This window comes from Eptatretus burgeri, chromosome 11, assembly GCF_056783735.1.
Source record: "Eptatretus burgeri isolate ZD-2024b chromosome 11, Ebu_testis_v1, whole genome shotgun sequence".
NCBI classification, from domain to species: domain Eukaryota; kingdom Metazoa; phylum Chordata; class Myxini; order Myxiniformes; family Myxinidae; genus Eptatretus; species Eptatretus burgeri.
Window position 1 is genome coordinate 4,989,088 of NC_140971.1, and position 20,316 is coordinate 5,009,403.

At 47.2% G+C, this 20,316-nt stretch overlaps 1 protein-coding gene across 6 annotated transcripts in view; it reads left to right on the plus strand.

The window, feature by feature from the left end:
- Positions 1-20,316, plus strand: part of NCAPD2 (non-SMC condensin I complex subunit D2) — a 91,067-nt gene that overhangs the window by 60,257 nt on the left and 10,494 nt on the right. For all 6 annotated transcript variants that reach the window (XM_085844962.1, XM_085844967.1, XM_085844965.1 and 3 more), the window contains exon 20: positions 9,258-9,354. In XM_085844962.1, coding sequence (XP_085701088.1) covers positions 9,258-9,354 — 97 coding nt within the window. The remainder of the gene's footprint in view (positions 1-9,257; positions 9,355-20,316) is intronic.

A 20,316-nucleotide genomic window follows, 5' to 3' on the forward strand; every position in this document is an offset into this window, starting at 1 on the left:
GGCAAGTCGACGATCAGGAACTGTTTCGCGAAGGCCAAGTTCATCGAAGAGGAGATCCAAACTGAGCCACAGGATGCGGAGCTGCCCGACATCTGGGAAGCTCTGCCTGCCGAGGAAAAGATGCACGAGAACGAGGAGATCGAGCTGTCTGACTTTCTCGAAGCCGACGAGCGCCTCGCGACTGGCGGGTATTTCACGCTGGAGGAGATTGCGGAGGAGATTCTGTGCAGTGAGGAGCCGGTGGAAAGCGAAGATGACGAGGTAACTGTCGAGGAGGAAATCGTTCCGTTCGAGGAAGCCCAGCACGCTTGTAGCACCGTCCGGAAGTTCATGCAGCAGAGAAGCGGGAAGCCCGGTGTGATGCAAGCGTGCGATCGGCTAGACAACGAGATGCACGAGATCCGCCGAAAGAAGATGCGCCAGCCGACGATCCTTGAAAGCTTTGTGTGTCGTGAATTTCTCGCCATGCCATATGTTAGTATGTGAACTCTGTTAGTGTGTGTATGTTCTCCGTTCACTTAGCTAATACAAGTCATGCCTTTTACTTGCTGGAATAAATTTTGTCTAAAGATTAACTACAGATGGGTAACTTGAGAAAATAAGGCCGTTTTTACAAAATCTCGTTACTATGCCACTCTCGCTACTATGCCACTTTTGCTCGGTCCCGACGGGTGGCATAGTAACGAGCTTTGACTGTATGTATATGTATATGTATATGTATATGTATATGTATATGTATATGTATATGTATATATATATATATACATATATATACGTATATATATATATGTATATGTATATGTATATGTATATGTATGTATGTATATATATATATATATATATATATATATATATATATATATATATATATATATATATATATATATACGTATGTATATATATATATGTATGTATATATATATATATAATTTATATGTATATATATATTGTTGTGGTTGACCAAATTCGCAAACCACCATTCAGGTCCCTTAGGTGAGATATCTCGGTAAGTAAATGTGTAGTTAGGCCCAAACCCGTGGTCTAGAGGGAATAAATGTCATTTATGCGTGCTGCAACTCTTCAGGATAGCCGTTTTTCTTTTGCTATCTTTATTTTGGACCAACCGCCATTATTACCACCACCAACCACGTCTCAACAGTCATCACAACATCAACCACCCACCACAACGCCGCTTCACCACAACAGCCACGACCTTTACCGTCACACCTCGCAACCGTCGCATCGCCACCGTTCCTGCGCCGCTTGTGGGTACCGGTATTGGACTCGTGCAGGGCGCGCGCCGAACAGCGTGTACAAAACCACGGACTTTCCGCAGAAAAACGGATCAAAAACGACTCGCGCCCACTTTTGTTCCGTCCAATCGGTGAGCGAGGGGCGATTTGGCCCCGCCTCCAGGGCGTTGGAGGGCGGTCGCTATATGCAAATTCATGGATCAAAAAGCATTCACGCCCACTTTTTCTCGGGCCAATGGGGAGCGAGGTGAAAGGTCGAAGGCAGGGGGTCAAAGGCGAAGCCACGGGGCTTATATAAGCGACCGCGTTCGTCAGTCGAGAGGAGTGCAGTTGGGAGTTCGCGGAGTCGGAGTGAAGAGGACGGAGCTGTGGAGAGGCGGCGGCGGCGAAGGCAGACGAGGGGGTGCTCGCGTCGGTGCCGGGAGCTGCACACCAGAGAGGCCAGCAACGCGACCGAGGTGGAGGAGGAGACGCTCGCCGCGGGACCCGAGACAGGGTTATATCCTCCTTTCCCCGAGCATCAGCAACCCCCTCCTGTTTCCCCCCGCGCTGAGATAGTGCGACAAAGGGGGCCCCCTTCCCACCCCCTGCCGGACACTGTCCGCGAGGCCCGCGGAGTTGAGGCACCACCGCCGCTCCGCGTCTCATCATCAGACGGGTAGGCCCGACACGGTCTCGGCCCCAGGCCCGCCTACCCCCTCATCCTGGAGGGTGGTTCTCTTTTCTTTTGCTTTGGGAATATGTGTTGTCGGCGCCGTCTGTGAAGTAAAATTGTATAAGTGTTGCCGTGTGCTCGCGTAGTCGGTATTAGATCTGCATTGTCGCATTTGCTTTTTGTCTTCTTCTTTTCTATGTGCTTTTGGTGGAATTGTATATGTGTGCTTTCCGTTCATCGCGAATAAATGTGCTTTATGTTGAACTGTTTTCCCGCTTCGCTTCGTCATTTCTTTCATTGAATCCTCATCTTGCTTCACGTAAAGGGTTGGTAGTGGGCTGAATACGCCCGATAATTAATCGAACCGTCGAGGCAGACGATAACACCGCTCGGTTATCCCGATAGTACGGAACGGGTCGCTTAAGTGGTCCGAAGTCGACCTGCGGCGAGGTGCGATCGCCCGGTCTACCCTCCGTGTGGGTACTTAGGTAGGTCGAATTTGGCGAGCAACCCTATCCCACGCGGGGGCCGATTGGCTCGATCGCGGTGAGACCGAAAGGTCCACCCGTGACTGGTTCCCGGCGTTAGTCCGAGAGGGTCACGACTGGATTGTCCATCCGGTGGGCGACGTGCCGCGATTCGAGTTACGTGGCCGTCAGCACGCCGACGGGCGCGAATCCGTAACAATATATATATATATATATATATATATATATATATATATATATATATATATATATATATATATATATATATATATATATATATATATATATATATATATATATATATATATATATATATATATATATATATATATATATATATATATATATATATATATCCCTGTGTCGTAAGAGGCGACCAGGGTTGCGTCAGGAAGGGCATCCGGCGTAAAATCTGTGCCAAATCACGATGCAGATCATAACGGATGATCCGCTGTGGTGACCCCTCACGGGAGCAGCCGAAAGAAGAACATGTGTGTGTGTGTGTATATATATGTATATATATATATGTATATATGTATATATATGTATATATGTATATATGTATATATATACATACATACATTATACACATTGTGGGCCAGGTTTCGGCTGCGAGCACGACCGCAAGTTGGAGCAGCAGAGTCGACTCCACTGAACACCCGGAATTCAGATCGTTGCCCTCATAACTCCGAAGGTACGGGTCCCTTACAGGACCGTGAATAGTCAATAATTCAGCCACGTGGGACAGGGTTATTTGCCAATCTTCAAAATACCTAGAGGCCCACGTGGCGAGCTACCGAGGAATCCACACCCTCGACGGAGCTCGAACGGGACGAGCCGTAACCGTGCTCGACCCGTGCATAACCTGAGCGGATGGTTACCGAGGTCCCGTTGGTCCAAATGCACAACTACTGCAGCAACGGCATTTTTAATTCTCCCAACACGCACCATGCTAAGCCAATGAAGGAAAGGACAGAAATGAACTGAAACATTCAACAAATGGATATTTATTTACAATAAGGGGGAAAGGAACACGGAAGAGCAGAGTTAAACCGACTAAGCAATGTAATCATGTACAGCAAAAAGCACAACGGTTCCACTTAGACAAGACAGGTCCGCACACAGACACACACCCAAAGAAAAGAGATGGACCTCAACGCTCTTTATTGAAGGCCTCCAGCTCGAGGACAGGTGAGCTCGAGACCAGAGCCTTCTCGGACCTTCCCGCCTCATGCGGTCTTCGACGTCCTGGGTTGGCGGGACTCGAACCCGCAGCTCGATGCCGCTGCAAACACCGGGTGTGGAAGGCAGCATCGGGATGCGACCAGACCAGCCTCGAGATGAGACTAGGTCAGTGCCAGCGATGAGATGAGGCCAGACCAGCGTCGAGAGATCGATCCGAGAACCAAAACCCAGCGCTCGAGCAGGCAGGGAACCAAACCAGCGCTGGAGCAGGCAGGGAACCAAACCAGCGCTGGAGCAGGCAGGGAACCAAACCAGCGCTGGAGCAGACAGGGAACCAAACCAGCGCTGGAGCAGACAGGGAACCAAACCAGCGCTGGAGCAGACAGGGAACCAAACCAGCGCTGGAGCAGACAGGGAACCAAACCAGCGCTGGAGCAGACAGGGAACCAAACCAGCGCTGGAGCAGACAGGGAACCAAACCAGCGCTGGAGCAGACAGGGAACCAAACCAGCGCTGGAGCAGACAGGGAACCAAACCAGCGCTGGAGCAGACAGGGAACCAAACCAGCGCTGGAGCAGACAGGGAACCAAACCAGCGCTGGAGCAGACAGGGAACCAAACCAGCGCTGGAGCAGACAGGGAACCAAACCAGCGCTGGAGCAGACAGGGAACCAAACCAGCGCTGGAGCAGACAGGGAACCAAACCAGCGCTGGAGCAGACAGGGAACCAAACCAGCGCTGGAGCAGACAGGGAACCAAACCAGCGCTGGAGCAGACAGGGAACCAAACCAGCGCTGGAGCAGACAGGGAACCAAACCAGCGCTGGAGCAGACAGGGAACCAAACCAGCGCTGGAGCAGACAGGGAACCAAACCAGCGCTGGAGCAGACAGGGAACCAAACCAGCGCTGGAGCAGACAGGGAACCAAACCAGCGCTGGAGCAGACAGGGAACCAAACCAGCGCTGGAGCAGACAGGGAACCAAACCAGCGCTGGAGCAGACAGGGAACCAAACCAGCGCTGGAGCAGACAGGGAACCAAACCAGCGCTGGAGCAGACAGGGAACCAAACCAGCGCTGGAGCAGACAGGGAACCAAACCAGCGCTGGAGCAGACAGGGAACCAAACCAGCGCTGGAGCAGACAGGGAACCAAACCAGCGCTGGAGCAGACAGGGAACCAAACCAGCGCTGGAGCAGACAGGGAACCAAACCAGCGCTGGAGCAGACAGGGAACCAAACCAGCGCTGGAGCAGACAGGGAACCAAACCAGCGCTGGAGCAGACAGGGAACCAAACCAGCGCTGGAGCAGACAGGGAACCAAACCAGCGCTGGAGCAGACAGGGAACCAAACCAGCGCTGGAGCAGACAGGGAACCAAACCAGCGCTGGAGCAGACAGGGAACCAAACCAGCGCTGGAGCAGACAGGGAACCAAACCAGCGCTGGAGCAGACAGGGAACCAAACCAGCGCTGGAGCAGACAGGGAACCAAACCAGCGCTGGAGCAGACAGGGAACCAAACCAGCGCTGGAGCAGACAGGGAACCAAACCAGCGCTGGAGCAGACAGGGAACCAAACCAGCGCTGGAGCAGACAGGGAACCAAACCAGCGCTGGAGCAGACAGGGAACCAAACCAGCGCTGGAGCAGACAGGGAACCAAACCAGCGCTGGAGCAGACAGGGAACCAAACCAGCGCTGGAGCAGACAGGGAACCAAACCAGCGCTGGAGCAGACAGGGAACCAAACCAGCGCTGGAGCAGACAGGGAACCAAACCAGCGCTGGAGCAGACAGGGAACCAAACCAGCGCTGGAGCAGACAGGGAACCAAACCAGCGCTGGAGCAGACAGGGAACCAAACCAGCGCTGGAGCAGACAGGGAACCAAACCAGCGCTGGAGCAGACAGGGAACCAAACCAGCGCTGGAGCAGACAGGGAACCAAACCAGCGCTGGAGCAGACAGGGAACCAAACCAGCGCTGGAGCAGACAGGGAACCAAACCAGCGCTGGAGCAGACAGGGAACCAAACCAGCGCTGGAGCAGACAGGGAACCAAACCAGCGCTGGAGCAGACAGGGAACCAAACCAGCGCTGGAGCAGACAGGGAACCAAACCAGCGCTGGAGCAGACAGGGAACCAAACCAGCGCTGGAGCAGACAGGGAACCAAACCAGCGCTGGAGCAGACAGGGAACCAAACCAGCGCTGGAGCAGACAGGGAACCAAACCAGCGCTGGAGCAGACAGGGAACCAAACCAGCGCTGGAGCAGACAGGGAACCAAACCAGCGCTGGAGCAGACAGGGAACCAAACCAGCGCTGGAGCAGACAGGGAACCAAACCAGCGCTGGAGCAGACAGGGAACCAAACCAGCGCTGGAGCAGACAGGGAACCAAACCAGCGCTGGAGCAGACAGGGAACCAAACCAGCGCTGGAGCAGACAGGGAACCAAACCAGCGCTGGAGCAGACAGGGAACCAAACCAGCGCTGGAGCAGACAGGGAACCAAACCAGCGCTGGAGCAGACAGGGAACCAAACCAGCGCTGGAGCAGACAGGGAACCAAACCAGCGCTGGAGCAGACAGGGAACCAAACCAGCGCTGGAGCAGACAGGGAACCAAACCAGCGCTGGAGCAGACAGGGAACCAAACCAGCGCTGGAGCAGACAGGGAACCAAACCAGCGCTGGAGCAGACAGGGAACCAAACCAGCGCTGGAGCAGACAGGGAACCAAACCAGCGCTGGAGCAGACAGGGAACCAAACCAGCGCTGGAGCAGACAGGGAACCAAACCAGCGCTGGAGCAGACAGGGAACCAAACCAGCGCTGGAGCAGACAGGGAACCAAACCAGCGCTGGAGCAGACAGGGAACCAAACCAGCGCTCGAGCAGACAGGGAACCAAACCAGCGCTCGAGCAGACAGGGAACCAAACCAGCGCTCGAGCAGACAGGGAACCAAACCAGCGCTCGAGCAGACAGGGAACCAAACCAGCGCTCGAGCAGACAGGGAACCAAACCAGCGCTCGAGCAGACAGGGAACCAAACCAGCGCTCGAGCAGACAGGGAACCAAACCAGCGCTCGAGCAGACAGGGAACCAAACCAGCGCTCGAGCAGACAGGGAACCAAACCAGCGCTCGAGCAGACAGGGAACCAAACCAGCGCTCGAGCAGACAGGGAACCAAACCAGCGCTCGAGCAGACAGGGAACCAAACCAGCGCTCGAGCAGACAGGGAACCAAACCAGCGCTCGAGCAGACAGGGAACCAAACCAGCGCTCGAGCAGACAGGGAACCAAACCAGCGCTCGAGCAGACAGGGAACCAAACCAGCGCTGGAGCAGACAGGGAACCAAACCAGCGCTGGAGCAGACAGGGAACCAAACCAGCGCTGGAGCAGACAGGGAACCAAACCAGCGCTGGAGCAGACAGGGAACCAAACCAGCGCTGGAGCAGACAGGGAACCAAACCAGCGCTGGAGCAGACAGGGAACCAAACCAGCGCTGGAGCAGACAGGGAACCAAACCAGCGCTGGAGCAGACAGGGAACCAAACCAGCGCTGGAGCAGACAGGGAACCAAACCAGCGCTGGAGCAGACAGGGAACCAAACCAGCGCTGGAGCAGACAGGGAACCAAACCAGCGCTGGAGCAGACAGGGAACCAAACCAGCGCTGGAGCAGACAGGGAACCAAACCAGCGCTCGAGCAGACAGGGAACCAAACCAGCGCTGGAGCAGACAGGGAACCAAACCAGCGCTGGAGCAGACAGGGAACCAAACCAGCGCTGGAGCAGACAGGGAACCAAACCAGCGCTCGAGCAGACAGGGAACCAAACCAGCGCTCGAGCAGACAGGGAACCAAACCAGCGCTCGAGCAGACAGGGAACCAAACCAGCGCTCGAGCAGACAGGGAACCAAACCAGCGCTCGAGCAGACAGGGAACCAAACCAGCGCTCGAGCAGACAGGGAACCAAACCAGCGCTCGAGCAGACAGGGAACCAAACCAGCGCTCGAGCAGACAGGGAACCAAACCAGCGCTCGAGCAGACAGGGAACCAAACCAGCGCTCGAGCAGACAGGGAACCAAACCAGCGCTCGAGCAGACTGGGAACCAAACCAGCGCTCGAGCAGACAGGGAACCAAACCAGCGCTCGAGCAGACAGGGAACCAAACCAGCGCTCGAGCAGACAGGGAACCAAACCAGCGCTCGAGCAGACGGCGCAATTATTTGTTCTCTGTTCCTTCATCGTTTTCTCGGGCGCGGTCCGCTCGCCTCCGATTGGACGGTCCGTTCTCAAGCGACTCGTGGCGGCCTCCCGATTGGCCGGGCCGTCTCAGGCGATCCGCTCTCCACCCATTGGCCAGCGTGTCGTGGGAAAGTCGAACTCTGTGGCCAGATTGGACAAGGGGCACGCCCCTGCCTTCCTGGGCGGAGTCTCGATCTGAGATGATGGAAATCTCCGCCCACGTATGTGGTCGAACGCACGTAGACAATGGCGTCGGTGTGAGGAAGCGAGGTGAAGGCATGTTGTTGTAAAAGAATCTCCGCAGCGCACACATGTAATTCCCGTTAGACACAAGTAGGGGGCCCTAACTATAAACACACACTTACCAATATAACTGTTCTGTAGGGACCCTGGCTGTTGTTTTTTTTCGATGGGTTCCAGATTCGTAACACTATATATGTATATATATATATATATATATATATATATATATATATATATATATATATATATATATATATATATATATATATATATATATATATATATTATGTGTGTACCCAAAAGAAGCACACAATAACCATGACATTGTTGACATGACGTGACAACAATTGCGTGTTGTAAAAAAATTTATATCCTATTATTTTTTGAGATTTGCAAATAGACATTGATATTCATTGATTAACAATGATATTCTGCAATATGTTTGTGGTGCAACATTTTGTCTTTTAATCAAACCCTTCACAGTAAAATGACGAAGCCCACCTCATTTATATTAAAGTACACCGATATCTACCCGTGTCTTTATTCTACACATTATTTCTGGACAAGCTCCTCCATGAGCCTTTTCTCGATGTCTAAAGAGGTGAGATGGCAAGTTTGACAAAAGTCGAGCAGTGAGTTGAAGCCATTTTGGGAAATATGGGTTGGCAATCCAAAACATTGCATAAAGGACTCGCTTGAAATGTCACTGGAATCAGTTTAGGACTGATGCCAATCCAGCTGGAATGACGTCGATAAAAGTCATCACAGATTAGGAATAGAGAGCTGGCATGAAAGGACAGTCTGGAGTTGATAGCTGAGAGGGTCTCATTAGATGGTCATGACAGTTGTGTTTTCGAAAGGAACACTGATCCGGAGATATTACAAAGGCATTGAAGGAAACAGAGATTATGGGGAAGGTAGCTTTTGATGTAGACCGCAACACAACTGCTAACATGAGTTTTAGGTCTGTCAAAGTGGTTTAAAGACTAACCAGGAATGGAAACTAGTGAATCCAAGGCATACTGCTCGATAAGGTTTCTATTTGAATATGAGCCGACCACCTGTAGAGGTGATCCGATGAGGCTGTAGCCTCGGACTTGGTGATTAGCTATGAATTCCTCCATAATCTGCTCCTTGAGGAGGCCATACATATGTCGTTTATAACTGACTTCAGAAGGTGATGAATTTATTATTTGTTATTCATTTCATAGGATGATTCAGAGGATGAACTGGGTTTGGCCGGCGCCTCTGCAGAGGACACGGAGCAGGACCTGATTCGACAAGTGTGTGAAGAAGAACTGCTCGCAGGTAATTTATGTTTTGGTGTGTTTGGACAAAAGGCATGTTGTGTCTGCCAAGATAGGTTATTTATTCCAAGAACTTTCGCCTCCTCATTAATGAGTGAGTCCCCAACTCATAATGACGAACAATACTCCATGGAATTGTCTGATGATGCATGGTAGGCCGTGAAAAATAGAGGAACTGACCCTGCGCAGTAAATAAAATGCAAACTTTTATTTGGCCTGGTACGAGTATGTTCCAAAATGAATGGTATTCTTTCATGTGCATTTCTTGGCATGACCTTTTGCAATCAATAGCAGTTAACTTACACAATTTAAATTGGTGGTTTTGTCAACTGGCAGTTGACAAAGATAGGCTAACCGCTGTGGGAAGCAAGGTGATGCTGAAGTTTCAGGCATTAACCACCAACCCTCTTGCTCCGATGAAATGCTACTTTTTCAACCTTTAGTTGATAAAATCCTATTGTTTGAAGTGTCTGCTAATGCAGACCAGCACGAGCTTTGACAAAGTCTCGTATTCCTCCAATTAAACAAGGCTAAGAATAAAATGCTTGTCATGCTTACAAAAATGCAGGAAATGCATCGTGAGTGGCAAAACATTGATAAGCAATATAAAATGAGTTGGCTGGCTAAGATGGCCAAGGGCTAGCAATCACAGGACAAGATTGTGTCTTTGGAAATATTTGCACGCCCTGTTTCTTCGTTTGTTATCAATTGTCTGTGATATAAATGTACCCAGCTCGTCCTGTCTTTTCCTCCATTGGTCCAGCATATTCCGCGCACAGGTTAGCCAGGAAGTTCTGCCCCACGTAATTTGTTCTTATTTGGCCGGTGCATACTCGCAGCTCTCCTCGGCTGCACCTGGTCCAGTGAGTAATTGGAGTACGCATCGAGGGCATGAGACTCCCCCTTGGTGTGGCCGTCTACAGGTAAGGTATCGCGCAAAGTCATGCAACCCTGCCAGGATTGGCAGTACCAATCGGCGTTTGTGGTTGCTTCGCATAACGGATGTGTGTTGCGTAGTTCTCTGTGCCTGGCATCCTTGAGACCGGCCTTGGGGAGGGACCTGAGTGCTTCCCCTCGTGGCGAGCCTCGAACCCCGGATCCGCAACAATGTAACACTCATTGTGTATTTGACTGTCCCCTTCATAAGGACAATTTGAGTGGGGTTTTAAAAGCCAATTTTTTAATACGATTGTGTTCACTACGGTTTATTTTTGAGGATTAAAAAATAAAATAAAAAAATAAACCTCGAAAAACATTTTCCATAACACAGTAATTACATCTCTTCCATTGGAATTGTAGACAGTGACATGCAAACCGAACCTCAAGGGTGGTGTGCAGAAGCGTTTTTTAAAATAACAATAAATACAAGGTGTCAGGATGTGCAATTCACTGCACCTGATGTGCAACACGCGCAGAGTAAAAAGGAGTGTTTATTTACGTCCATAGGATGTTGAATAAATAAAGACGCAAGCACACTTGATGCTCGGCCGAGGCTTCAGACTTTGGCATGCTCACGAGGGTGTACTGTGTACCGTCAGTCGAAAAAAAAATATTTATTTCAGGCAATTGGTGAAAGTTTCTGAGAGAAGAACGATTAGTGCGAGAGAAGAAGCAAAGACAAAGAGCCAGTCAGGAAAGAGCGCCACGAGAATGAAAGCCAAGAAGATGGACAGGCAGAGAAGAGCTGTTAGACAAAGGAGAGTGGAAATGGTAGAAAATGAGACACAAGAGGAAGCTGAACTGACAGGTGGAGGCAGTTGAATGTAGAAGCAATGGCTAGAGCAAGAGGCAATGAGAGCCAAGAATATACTAAGGGCTCGATCCTACTACAAGGGGGGAATCCTCGGTTTCTCTCACTCACCCAGACCTGAGGTCACCAGGAGCGAATAACTTCGCCCCACGGTGGGTTACAACACAACGACGAATGCCAATCGAGCAACCACGAGTCCCAGTGTCCGCCCTTCTAACAAGCGTTTAACTGAAGGTCCCGTGTCCCCCCCCCCACTGGGGAACGCACCCTTGGCAAATGTGCAAGTTACGTTATCTGGTGATCTTGAATGTGTCTGAGCTGTACCACTAACACACACCGGACCCTGCAAACCGAACAGTCGGGAATCTCAACCTTCCAAGCTATCTCCGTGTGAACAGTGCTAGACCAATGGTGGAAAAGATAGACACTTACAGATTGGAAATAGATTCAACAAGAACAGGTTTATTTACACAAGTGGGAGGAGTGAACGTAAGGATTTTAATGGCACGGAGAGTAATGAGGTTAAGCAATTTTTTTTTACAGCAATGAGATCAGAGAAATAGAAAAGAGACATAGAGCAAACTTAACAAGCACCTTACCACCCATTAACACAGTACATGGGACAAGCAGTCACAATTGCTACTCAATGCTGAGAGAGAGAGAAGTGGGAAGAAAGACTGAGGTGTGTGTGTGTGTGTGTGTGTGTGTGTGTGTGTGTGTGTGTGTGTGTGTGTGTGTGTGTGTGTGTGTGTGTGTGTGTGTGTGTGTGTGTGTGTGTGTGTGTGTGTGTGTGTGTGTGTGTGTGCGTGCGTGCGTGCGTGCGTGTGTGTGTGTGTGTGTGTGTGTGTGTGTGTGTGTGTGTGTGCGTGCTGCGAGTGTGTGTGTGTGTGTGTGTGTGTGTGTGTGCGTGCTGCGAGTGTGTGTGTGTGTGTGTGTGTGTGCGTGCTGTGTGTGTGTGTGTGTGTGTGTGTGTGTGTGCGTGCTGCGAGTGTGTGTGTGTGTGTGTGTGTGTGTGTGTGTGTGTGTGTGTGTGTGTGTGTGTGCGTGCTGCGAGTGTGTGTGTGTGTGTGTGCGTGCTGCGTGTGTGCGTGTGTGTGTGTGTGTGTGTGTGTGTGTGTGTGTGCGTGCTGCGAGTGTATCTGAAAAGGGAAACTGAGAGAGGTGAAGCAGAAAAGCGATGTGAGAGCCTACCAGATGTGTCTGTAGTGTAGCTTGGTTTCAGTCCTATTAATCGACTTGGCTCCATCTGCCCCTCACAGCCTCTGCTCTTCGCTCGTGATGACAGTTCATGAGGTAAAAACCAAAGGGGTGAAATTGCCAAGAACCAGCAGTGCGACCTCCGCAGAGCGAGTGACGTAGTGGTCCAATGAGAGAGAGGATAGACTGAGCGTGTCCGACCCCAGAGAAAAGGATGTCCAGCGACGTCGAAAAAGAACAGAACCACGTCATGCCTCAGGGAACAAATTGCCCAGCTCCCATTGAAAGAGGTATGACTGTATCTATAAAAGCCACTGGGTTTAGTAAAATAACTCTAACCCATCGTTTTTGATGGGCTTTTATAGTTGTATTTAATAATCCCTAATGTGTCTAGTCGCGTAAGCACAACACTATGAAATAATTTTAGCAATATCTGACTTGCCAAAGAATCGCAAATGAAATGAGTACGAATGTTACATGCAGCGATGCAGCTGCACATTAACTCACGAATCTTGACATGGCAACTCAGCTTAATCGAGCAGTTCGCAAATTAAACCCAGAGGGTCATAAATGGGTGAAAGTTTGGCAGAAAACACTGTTGGTCTTGTCCATATCTAGATGGGTGCGCACATATAGTGAAGCCGACACAAGCAGTCATTCAATAAGTCCTCAGAAGGTGAATTCTCGAATCACCAATGCGAAGAGGAGAACCCGATTCAGCCATTACAACTGTACCACAGGTAATGAAGAAGGGAACTCCAAGCTGAAAAGGGCGATGAGCTCCGAAAATAAGCACCGGTCAATGCACAGATCTCCTTCTTAAGATAGCGTGTGAATCGCACCCAAAATGGCACCATCAAGGTAAAGGCCCAGTCACACCTTGACGTTTTAGCCAACGTATGCCGATTTTTGAAATTTTTTTTCTAAAACGCTGGCACACGTTGAATACGTTATGGGTAAGTTTTGATAACATTGAGAGCACGCTGAAAAACACTGCCATTCGTCGTTGTCCGCTGGCTTTAAACGTTGTACTTTTTGGTTGTCCTCAAATTTTTGCATGCTTGAAATTTCACGACGTATGCCGGCGTATGACTCACACGTTCCGCTGCGCTGGCCACAAGTTGCATGCACGGTCTGCGATCGTTGACAGACATCAACACATGCTACTTGTAAGTTAATCATAAGTTGAGACACGCCGAGGTAATGTTTAGCGTACCCGAAACTTATTTCTAACCTATGATTAACGTGTTGTTGGCACGTTACGCGATCGTTGCCACACGTCGACAGACGTTACTTTTAAGTTACTCATAGGCTGAAAGACGTCGGTATAATGGATCGTCCTTGCGTCAGCGTCCACGGCCACGGCCAGGACACTTACTTGCAGCATTCTTCAAACTTTTCTTCGGCATGACGAGGATGTTCACACTTCGATGTCTAGCTTGGCTATGATTCCAATTGTCCATCGGCAGCGTCTATTTAAAATAGTCGAGTTTGAGCGTTTTAACACGTTCAGAAGAAACGCTTTAAATTTCCAAACCCCAGCGTCAAAAAACAAAGGCGAGTGACAGCAATTTAAATCGTTCATTGTAAACAATGAAAATAGTTGAGTGGTACCATTTAAAAGTCGTTGAGTGTAAAAAAAAATCAAATTGTTGAGCGCAAGCGTCTACTTTCAATAGTGAAGTTTGAGCGATTTAGCACGTTCAATAGAAACGATTAAAATTTCCGAGCGCCAGCGTCAAAAAACAAAGGCGAGTGACAGCAACTTAAATCGTTCATTGTAAACAATGAAAATAGTTGAGTGGTACCATTTAAAAGTTGAGTGTAAAAAAAAAAAAAAAATAATAATCCAATTGTTGAGCGCAAGCGTCTACTTTCAGTAGTGGAGATGCAGCCATTTAAATCGTTGAGTGGCAGCCTATGAATACTAAACCCCACGTCACCGGCAAAGATAAACTGCCGCATGATATGGATAAGTTAGGCTATCGTTGGGCATAATTTGTAAACGCCGGCTACACGATAATTATTCGTTGGTATACCGTATCTATAAGTTATCAAAGCACTCTATGCACATTATTAGTTCATTGTGCATTTGTCCAACCCGTTATGAATAGACCTAAATCGTAAAAACAAGCCATAGCTCATTGTTGAAAAAGCCCCATAAAAAATTAGCCGTGAAGAACTTCGAACAATGCTGCAAAGATGTCTCCTACCCGTGGACACGCGGACGCAACGAGGATCCATCATAACCCACACCCTCCCCCTCACACTCACCTACTACTGCCAACATGAACAAAATACTAATACTAATACTGATACTGATACTGTTACTGCTGACATGGACATCGACTCAAAAAGGACTCAAACACTGTTGGTTTCCCCTTTTATGAACACCATTTTTATATACCAATTCCCCAAATCACTGGGAACACGTCTTTATATGGCAGTTGTAAGTTAGAAACACGTTCATTTATTTTTTTTGTCGACCGGAAGACGTCATTGGAATACGTCTACATACGTCGATGTGTGTTGGGACTACGTAAAGAATTGGTTCAAAGCACGTCAAACATAAGTTAGAAATAAGTTTCGCGTAAAAAAGACATTACCGCGACGTGTTTCGACTTATAAGTAGCCTTTGTGGACGTGTGTAAGTGTCCGCATATCGTGTGTACAACTTATCCCCATCGCATGCGGAACGTGTCATACGCCAAGTACGTCGTAAAATTTTGAACATGTTTAAAATTTCTTGACGTACTCTACTTACTACGACGTATGATAGCGTACTTTAGCGTTCTACTCACATATACCAAACTTACTCATACCGTATTTGACGTGCCCCAACGTTTTAGACACATTTTTCTTAGGTCGGCATACGCTGGCAAGATCGCCAAGGTGTGACTGCGATGTTGACACTTCCATTTCTACGGCAGTTATGATTCGAATCGTTGTGCGTCAGCCTCTTAATTGGCTACGTCACGACATCGTCGGCGATGCGTGCAACGCGCTATGCCTAAGTTAGACTATCGTTGGGCATAGGTTGTGTAGGCCGACAACAGGTTCAGCATTCGTTGGTATAAGTTATCTCTTACACAACGAAACGTTCTGTGTCCGTTACTAATGTGTTGTACATAAGACCAAGTCGCTATGAATACGTCCGAATCTTTAAAAAAAAAACATCAAAAGTTCAACGTATGCCAGCGTTTTACATAAATTTTAATACGTTGCCATCGCTGGCTAAAACGTCAAGGTGTGACTGGGCCTTAACACAAGAAGCAGCGATGTCCTCACCGATATAACAGGAGAAGTGCAACGTCCTACGGGAAGGCCCAACGAATGGCCGAGGGAGTTCAGCAGAGAAAAATACCTCAAAGGGTAGATATAATAAGACCATCTGAAACTCCTTCATGGACGAATGCACAGTGGGTGGAGTTGAGCCGTCGTGCCAATAGGGCTGGCGAGTCCTAGAACCATCACAGGTTCGCATAAAGAACACCTGCGGATCATCTCTTCGCTGTGGATGTCGGAATTAAATGGAAGGCACCGCTGGGAACAAAGCATGGCCGCCAAAGGGAAGTCCTGAAGGAACACAGACTTTTCTCTCCTTTCTCTCCTTGGTCCTGTCTCTTCCATTCCAAAATGTTGTTCTTTCTTCACTTGTGTAGATACACAAGGACACAGGAAATTAGACACAGGTGGAGGCCATTCAGCCCATCATGCCTGTGCCACATCAACACCACAACAATTTATCAACACAAGATTTAAATAAGAAAAATGTAAAATGTTTGTTTTTTATTTTATTTAAATGAAGTGTTTTTTGTATTTTTTTTTGTCTTTCCAGGGGAAGGTGCAAGGGTGTAGACTGTCTTGGGCAAAAAAATTTTTTTTTAAACTTCCCTTGATGAGACCCCCACCAACATCACTCCGTACACATGCACACAATCACCCATGAATGCTCAAGCTACCTAAAAGTCCTGCCAACATCCCTATACCCCTCTATCTCCATAACTACCAGGGACTTATGTAATTCCACTTTAAACTTATCTTCTGTTTCTGCTGCCACTACCTTTCCAGGGAGACCATTCCATGCATTAACTATTCTCTGAGTAAATGACCCCTGCCTCACTACCGTATTAACTCTCCTCTTTATTCTCAGTCTCTAGCCCCTGGTCCTATCATGATCACTGTCTTCTCTGTTGAATTATTCATCTGTACTTATTTTGTCTCCGCCCTCTGCTGACCTAAAAAAGCCTGAATTCCTTCCTCAATTCCCACTGAAAACCTTGCTGCCCTCTTTTTATTTGGCAGCTGGCCATCATTCTGGAAACACTCCCTTTGTCCCTGAAATGATTCCCACTGCTTCTTCAATACAAAACCTTCCTCCCTGCACCATTCTTGCAGCCATTGGTTGATATCTATCGCTCTGCTCATAATTTCTATTTAATTTCCTAATCTTGGGAGAATCCCTGAAAACATTATATTACCTCACAACCCTTTTGTTTTCAGCCGCTTACCCAATATCCTGTATCTATTTTTAAAAACCTATGGGTAAACTTTCCCTCAATCGTTTGCTCCGAGGTATACCACAACAAACTTCTTCCTACCATGACCCGTTACGATGTCACAAACCCTGCCTTCAATGTCCCTAACTCCTGCTCCTTAAAAACTTCACAGAATTATATATCTACGATTCTTCCTGCAGAATGAAGAATCTACATATCTAATCATCTCCACCTAGTCTCATCTACACTGATCATGATCTACAATCATCTCATCTACACCTAGTCTCATCACCAACAAAAATCATCTCCCAGACCTCATTCCTAAAAATCTCGATTGCCGCACCACCTCCCTGCTCCCGCCGCACCACCTCCCTGCTCCCGCCGCACCACCTCCCTGCTCCCGCCGCACCACCGTGACTGCTGCCTGCTCCCACCGCACCACAGTGACCGCTGCCAATATCCTCAGCAACCTCACTCCATCTATCACATTTTATTTACTCCTCTTCCTTTCTCCTTTGCTCTCCTTTTACCCTTTTTCACCACCGTATTCCCAAGGCCCCAACTGACTTAAACGCTAAACTTAACACGAGGACTCTCCCTGCTTTTTTTCAATAAACTAACACAAATACCCACTAAAACTGTTGTGAACACAACTACGTCCTTTATAAATACAAACCCACAAATCTCGATAACAAAATATGCAAAACAACATTAAAAAAAAAAACACTTCTCTTATTCTGGCCGAGGAGCTTGCACAGCCACGTGCGACCAGAAGTCAAATCTCCGTAAGGTTCTTCTTTATCATTCCAGTTGCTCCAATTATCACTGGTACAATTTCGGTACTCTTCAGCTTCCAGGATCTTTTCACTTCATTCTTGAGGTCTTGATACTTGGTCATTTTCTTGGTTTCTGCATTATTTAGACCAAAATCTCTGGGTACTGAAACCTCAATTAGCAATGTCTTCTTTTCCTTTTTTGTATCTGAGTATTATGTCCTGTTGCAGTGCTTTTTTATTATTTTTATTTTTTCGATGTTCACGCTCGATCATCAGGTCATACATGAACATTATGTCCTTGTTTTCAATGATTGCTTTTGGTTCATGTTGAACTGGGATATTGACATTTCTGCAGCTTTACCGGTGGATTACTGTACAAACCTTGTTGTGCACAAACCTGTACACGCAAACAGTGTGTACAGCTGTTCTAACATGAGCTTTTTTTTTTGTTTACATCCTGATAGGAGGTGGCTCGTGCCTTCTGTTTCTACCTTGCAAGAACCGACACTTGTCCGATTTGGCTCAGTCCTGCCATTTTTATTTTTTTAAGCCATTTGTGTAGTGTCCCTGTCTTGGGCATTTATAATGATTCGTTCTCTGTTCTAATTGAGTTGATCTCTTCTTAGCCATTCCAGTGATCCTTCTTTGTCTATCTCCAATCTGTCCAAATTAAAATGTATACATATATATTTCTCTGCTCTTTTGTCCTTCTTCCAGTTGTTGGTGTACATCTGTTGGTATTTCATCTTGTATTTTCGTTTTCTCTTTTTTGCAATTATTGGGGCTGCGTTTGTTGCTGTTTCGGTTTGGTCCTTAACTGTGTGTGCGTGCGTGCGTGCGTGCACGCCCGTCAGCTCCACCAAGAGCCTTGAATAGTTTTTTTTAAAATTAAAAAATTGGGGCCCATGTTTGGTCATTTGCGTACAAGTTAACCGCACGTTTAACCCCATTATACCACGACGTTGCCAAAATTAGCATGATGTGTATTCACAAATTCCCTGTCATTCAGTTACCCCGAAAGAAGAGTCATGTTTCACCTTATTACCTCCACCACGGAAGGTGGATGAGGTTATGTTTTTACGTCTGTCTGTCTGTCTTTGTTACTTGCAAGATCGAAGATTTTTCTAAGTATATTGGTCGGTTGATGTTATTCTGTCTGCCTGTCTTTGTTTGTCTGTATCGCCTACAGGTCACAATTCTAAACCGATCGTCATGAACCTTTACCAAGTTGTGGAGGTAGTCTCAACTGAGAAGCCTTTTTATCTTGAGGTCGAATTTCTAAAATCGTCATTTCTCATCCGATTGACTTGAAAATTAAACAGCATTTGCATTGTCCTCAATTGGGACAATGGGAAATTGGGAAACCAACTTTTTTGAGGTCAAAGGTCAACTTGAGGTCAAACTTCTAAAACCGATTTCAATCTGAAAAATAATCAATTTTCACCAGATTGACCTGAGCTTTGATTTAGATTGTTAATTTTAATCTTGATGAAATGGACAATTTGATGTATCTCTGGCAACCTTTGGAGAGGGGGGTGGATTTTTCAAGTATCGTGCTCTGCACGACGTCTTTTGTTCCTTGCAAAATCAAATAATTTTCAAGTATATTGGTCAGTCAATTTTGTTATTCTGTCTGTTTGTTTGTAGCCTACAGGTCACAATTTTAAACTGATCTTCACGAAACTTCACCACATGGTAAAGTTTGTCATAAGGAAGAAGCCTATTGTTTTTGAGGTCAAAAGGTCAACATTGGCCCAATTTCGACAACTTAGGTGAGATTTCTAAAATCCTCAATTTTCATCCGATTGACTTGAAATTTCAAGAAGATTTATATTTCAGGTCACTGAATTCAACGAGTCAATTATTTTTAAGGTCAACATAGGCCCAAGGTCAACAACTAAGATGGTATTTCTAAAATCCTCAATTTTCATCCCGTTGACTTGAAATTTGAAGAGGATTTGCATATCAGGTCACTGAATTCAACCACCAATTAATTTTGAGGTCAAATTTGTTTTATGAATTTTGCAAGTATCGTGCTCTGCACACGTCATCTTCTTGTTTGTTTGTTTGTTTGAACAAAATGTCTCAAAAAGTTGTGGATGGATTTGGACTAAATATTATGGAGAATTTGGGTTTGTGACAAGGATGAAATGATTAGATTTTGGTGAAGATCCAAATCTGGATCTGGACCTGAGAATTTTAAAAATGATTCTTGACCATTGAGTGATGGGGCTAAAACGACGAATAGCAGGACATCTCAAAACGTTGGAGATGGATTCAGACAAAACTTGCTGGGTAGGTCGGGTACATAACAAGGAAGAATTCATTTGACTTTGGTGAATATCTGAATCTAGACCCGGATCTAAGAATTTTTAAAGTGATTCTTCACCATTGAGTGACGGGGCTAAACGATATATAGCAGGATATTTTTAAAAGTTATGGACAGATTCAGACGAAACTTGGTGGGTGAGTTGCTTTGGTGACAAAAACAAGCCGATTAGAGTTTAGTTCAGGTCCAAATACAGATCCAGCCTATCAGTGGGATACAAAACATAAATTAATCAGCCTGGCGAAGGTATGCTCTCTATCTCATGCCCTTCTAGTTTTGATATGCACCACTTTTATTTCTCGTGCTTATACATTGATATATTTGTTAGCTTGATATGTGACTGGTCCATTGTATTGATTTTGGAGTTGTTTATGAATTATCATCGAGTTATCCATTTAGTTGTTTGAGTGTG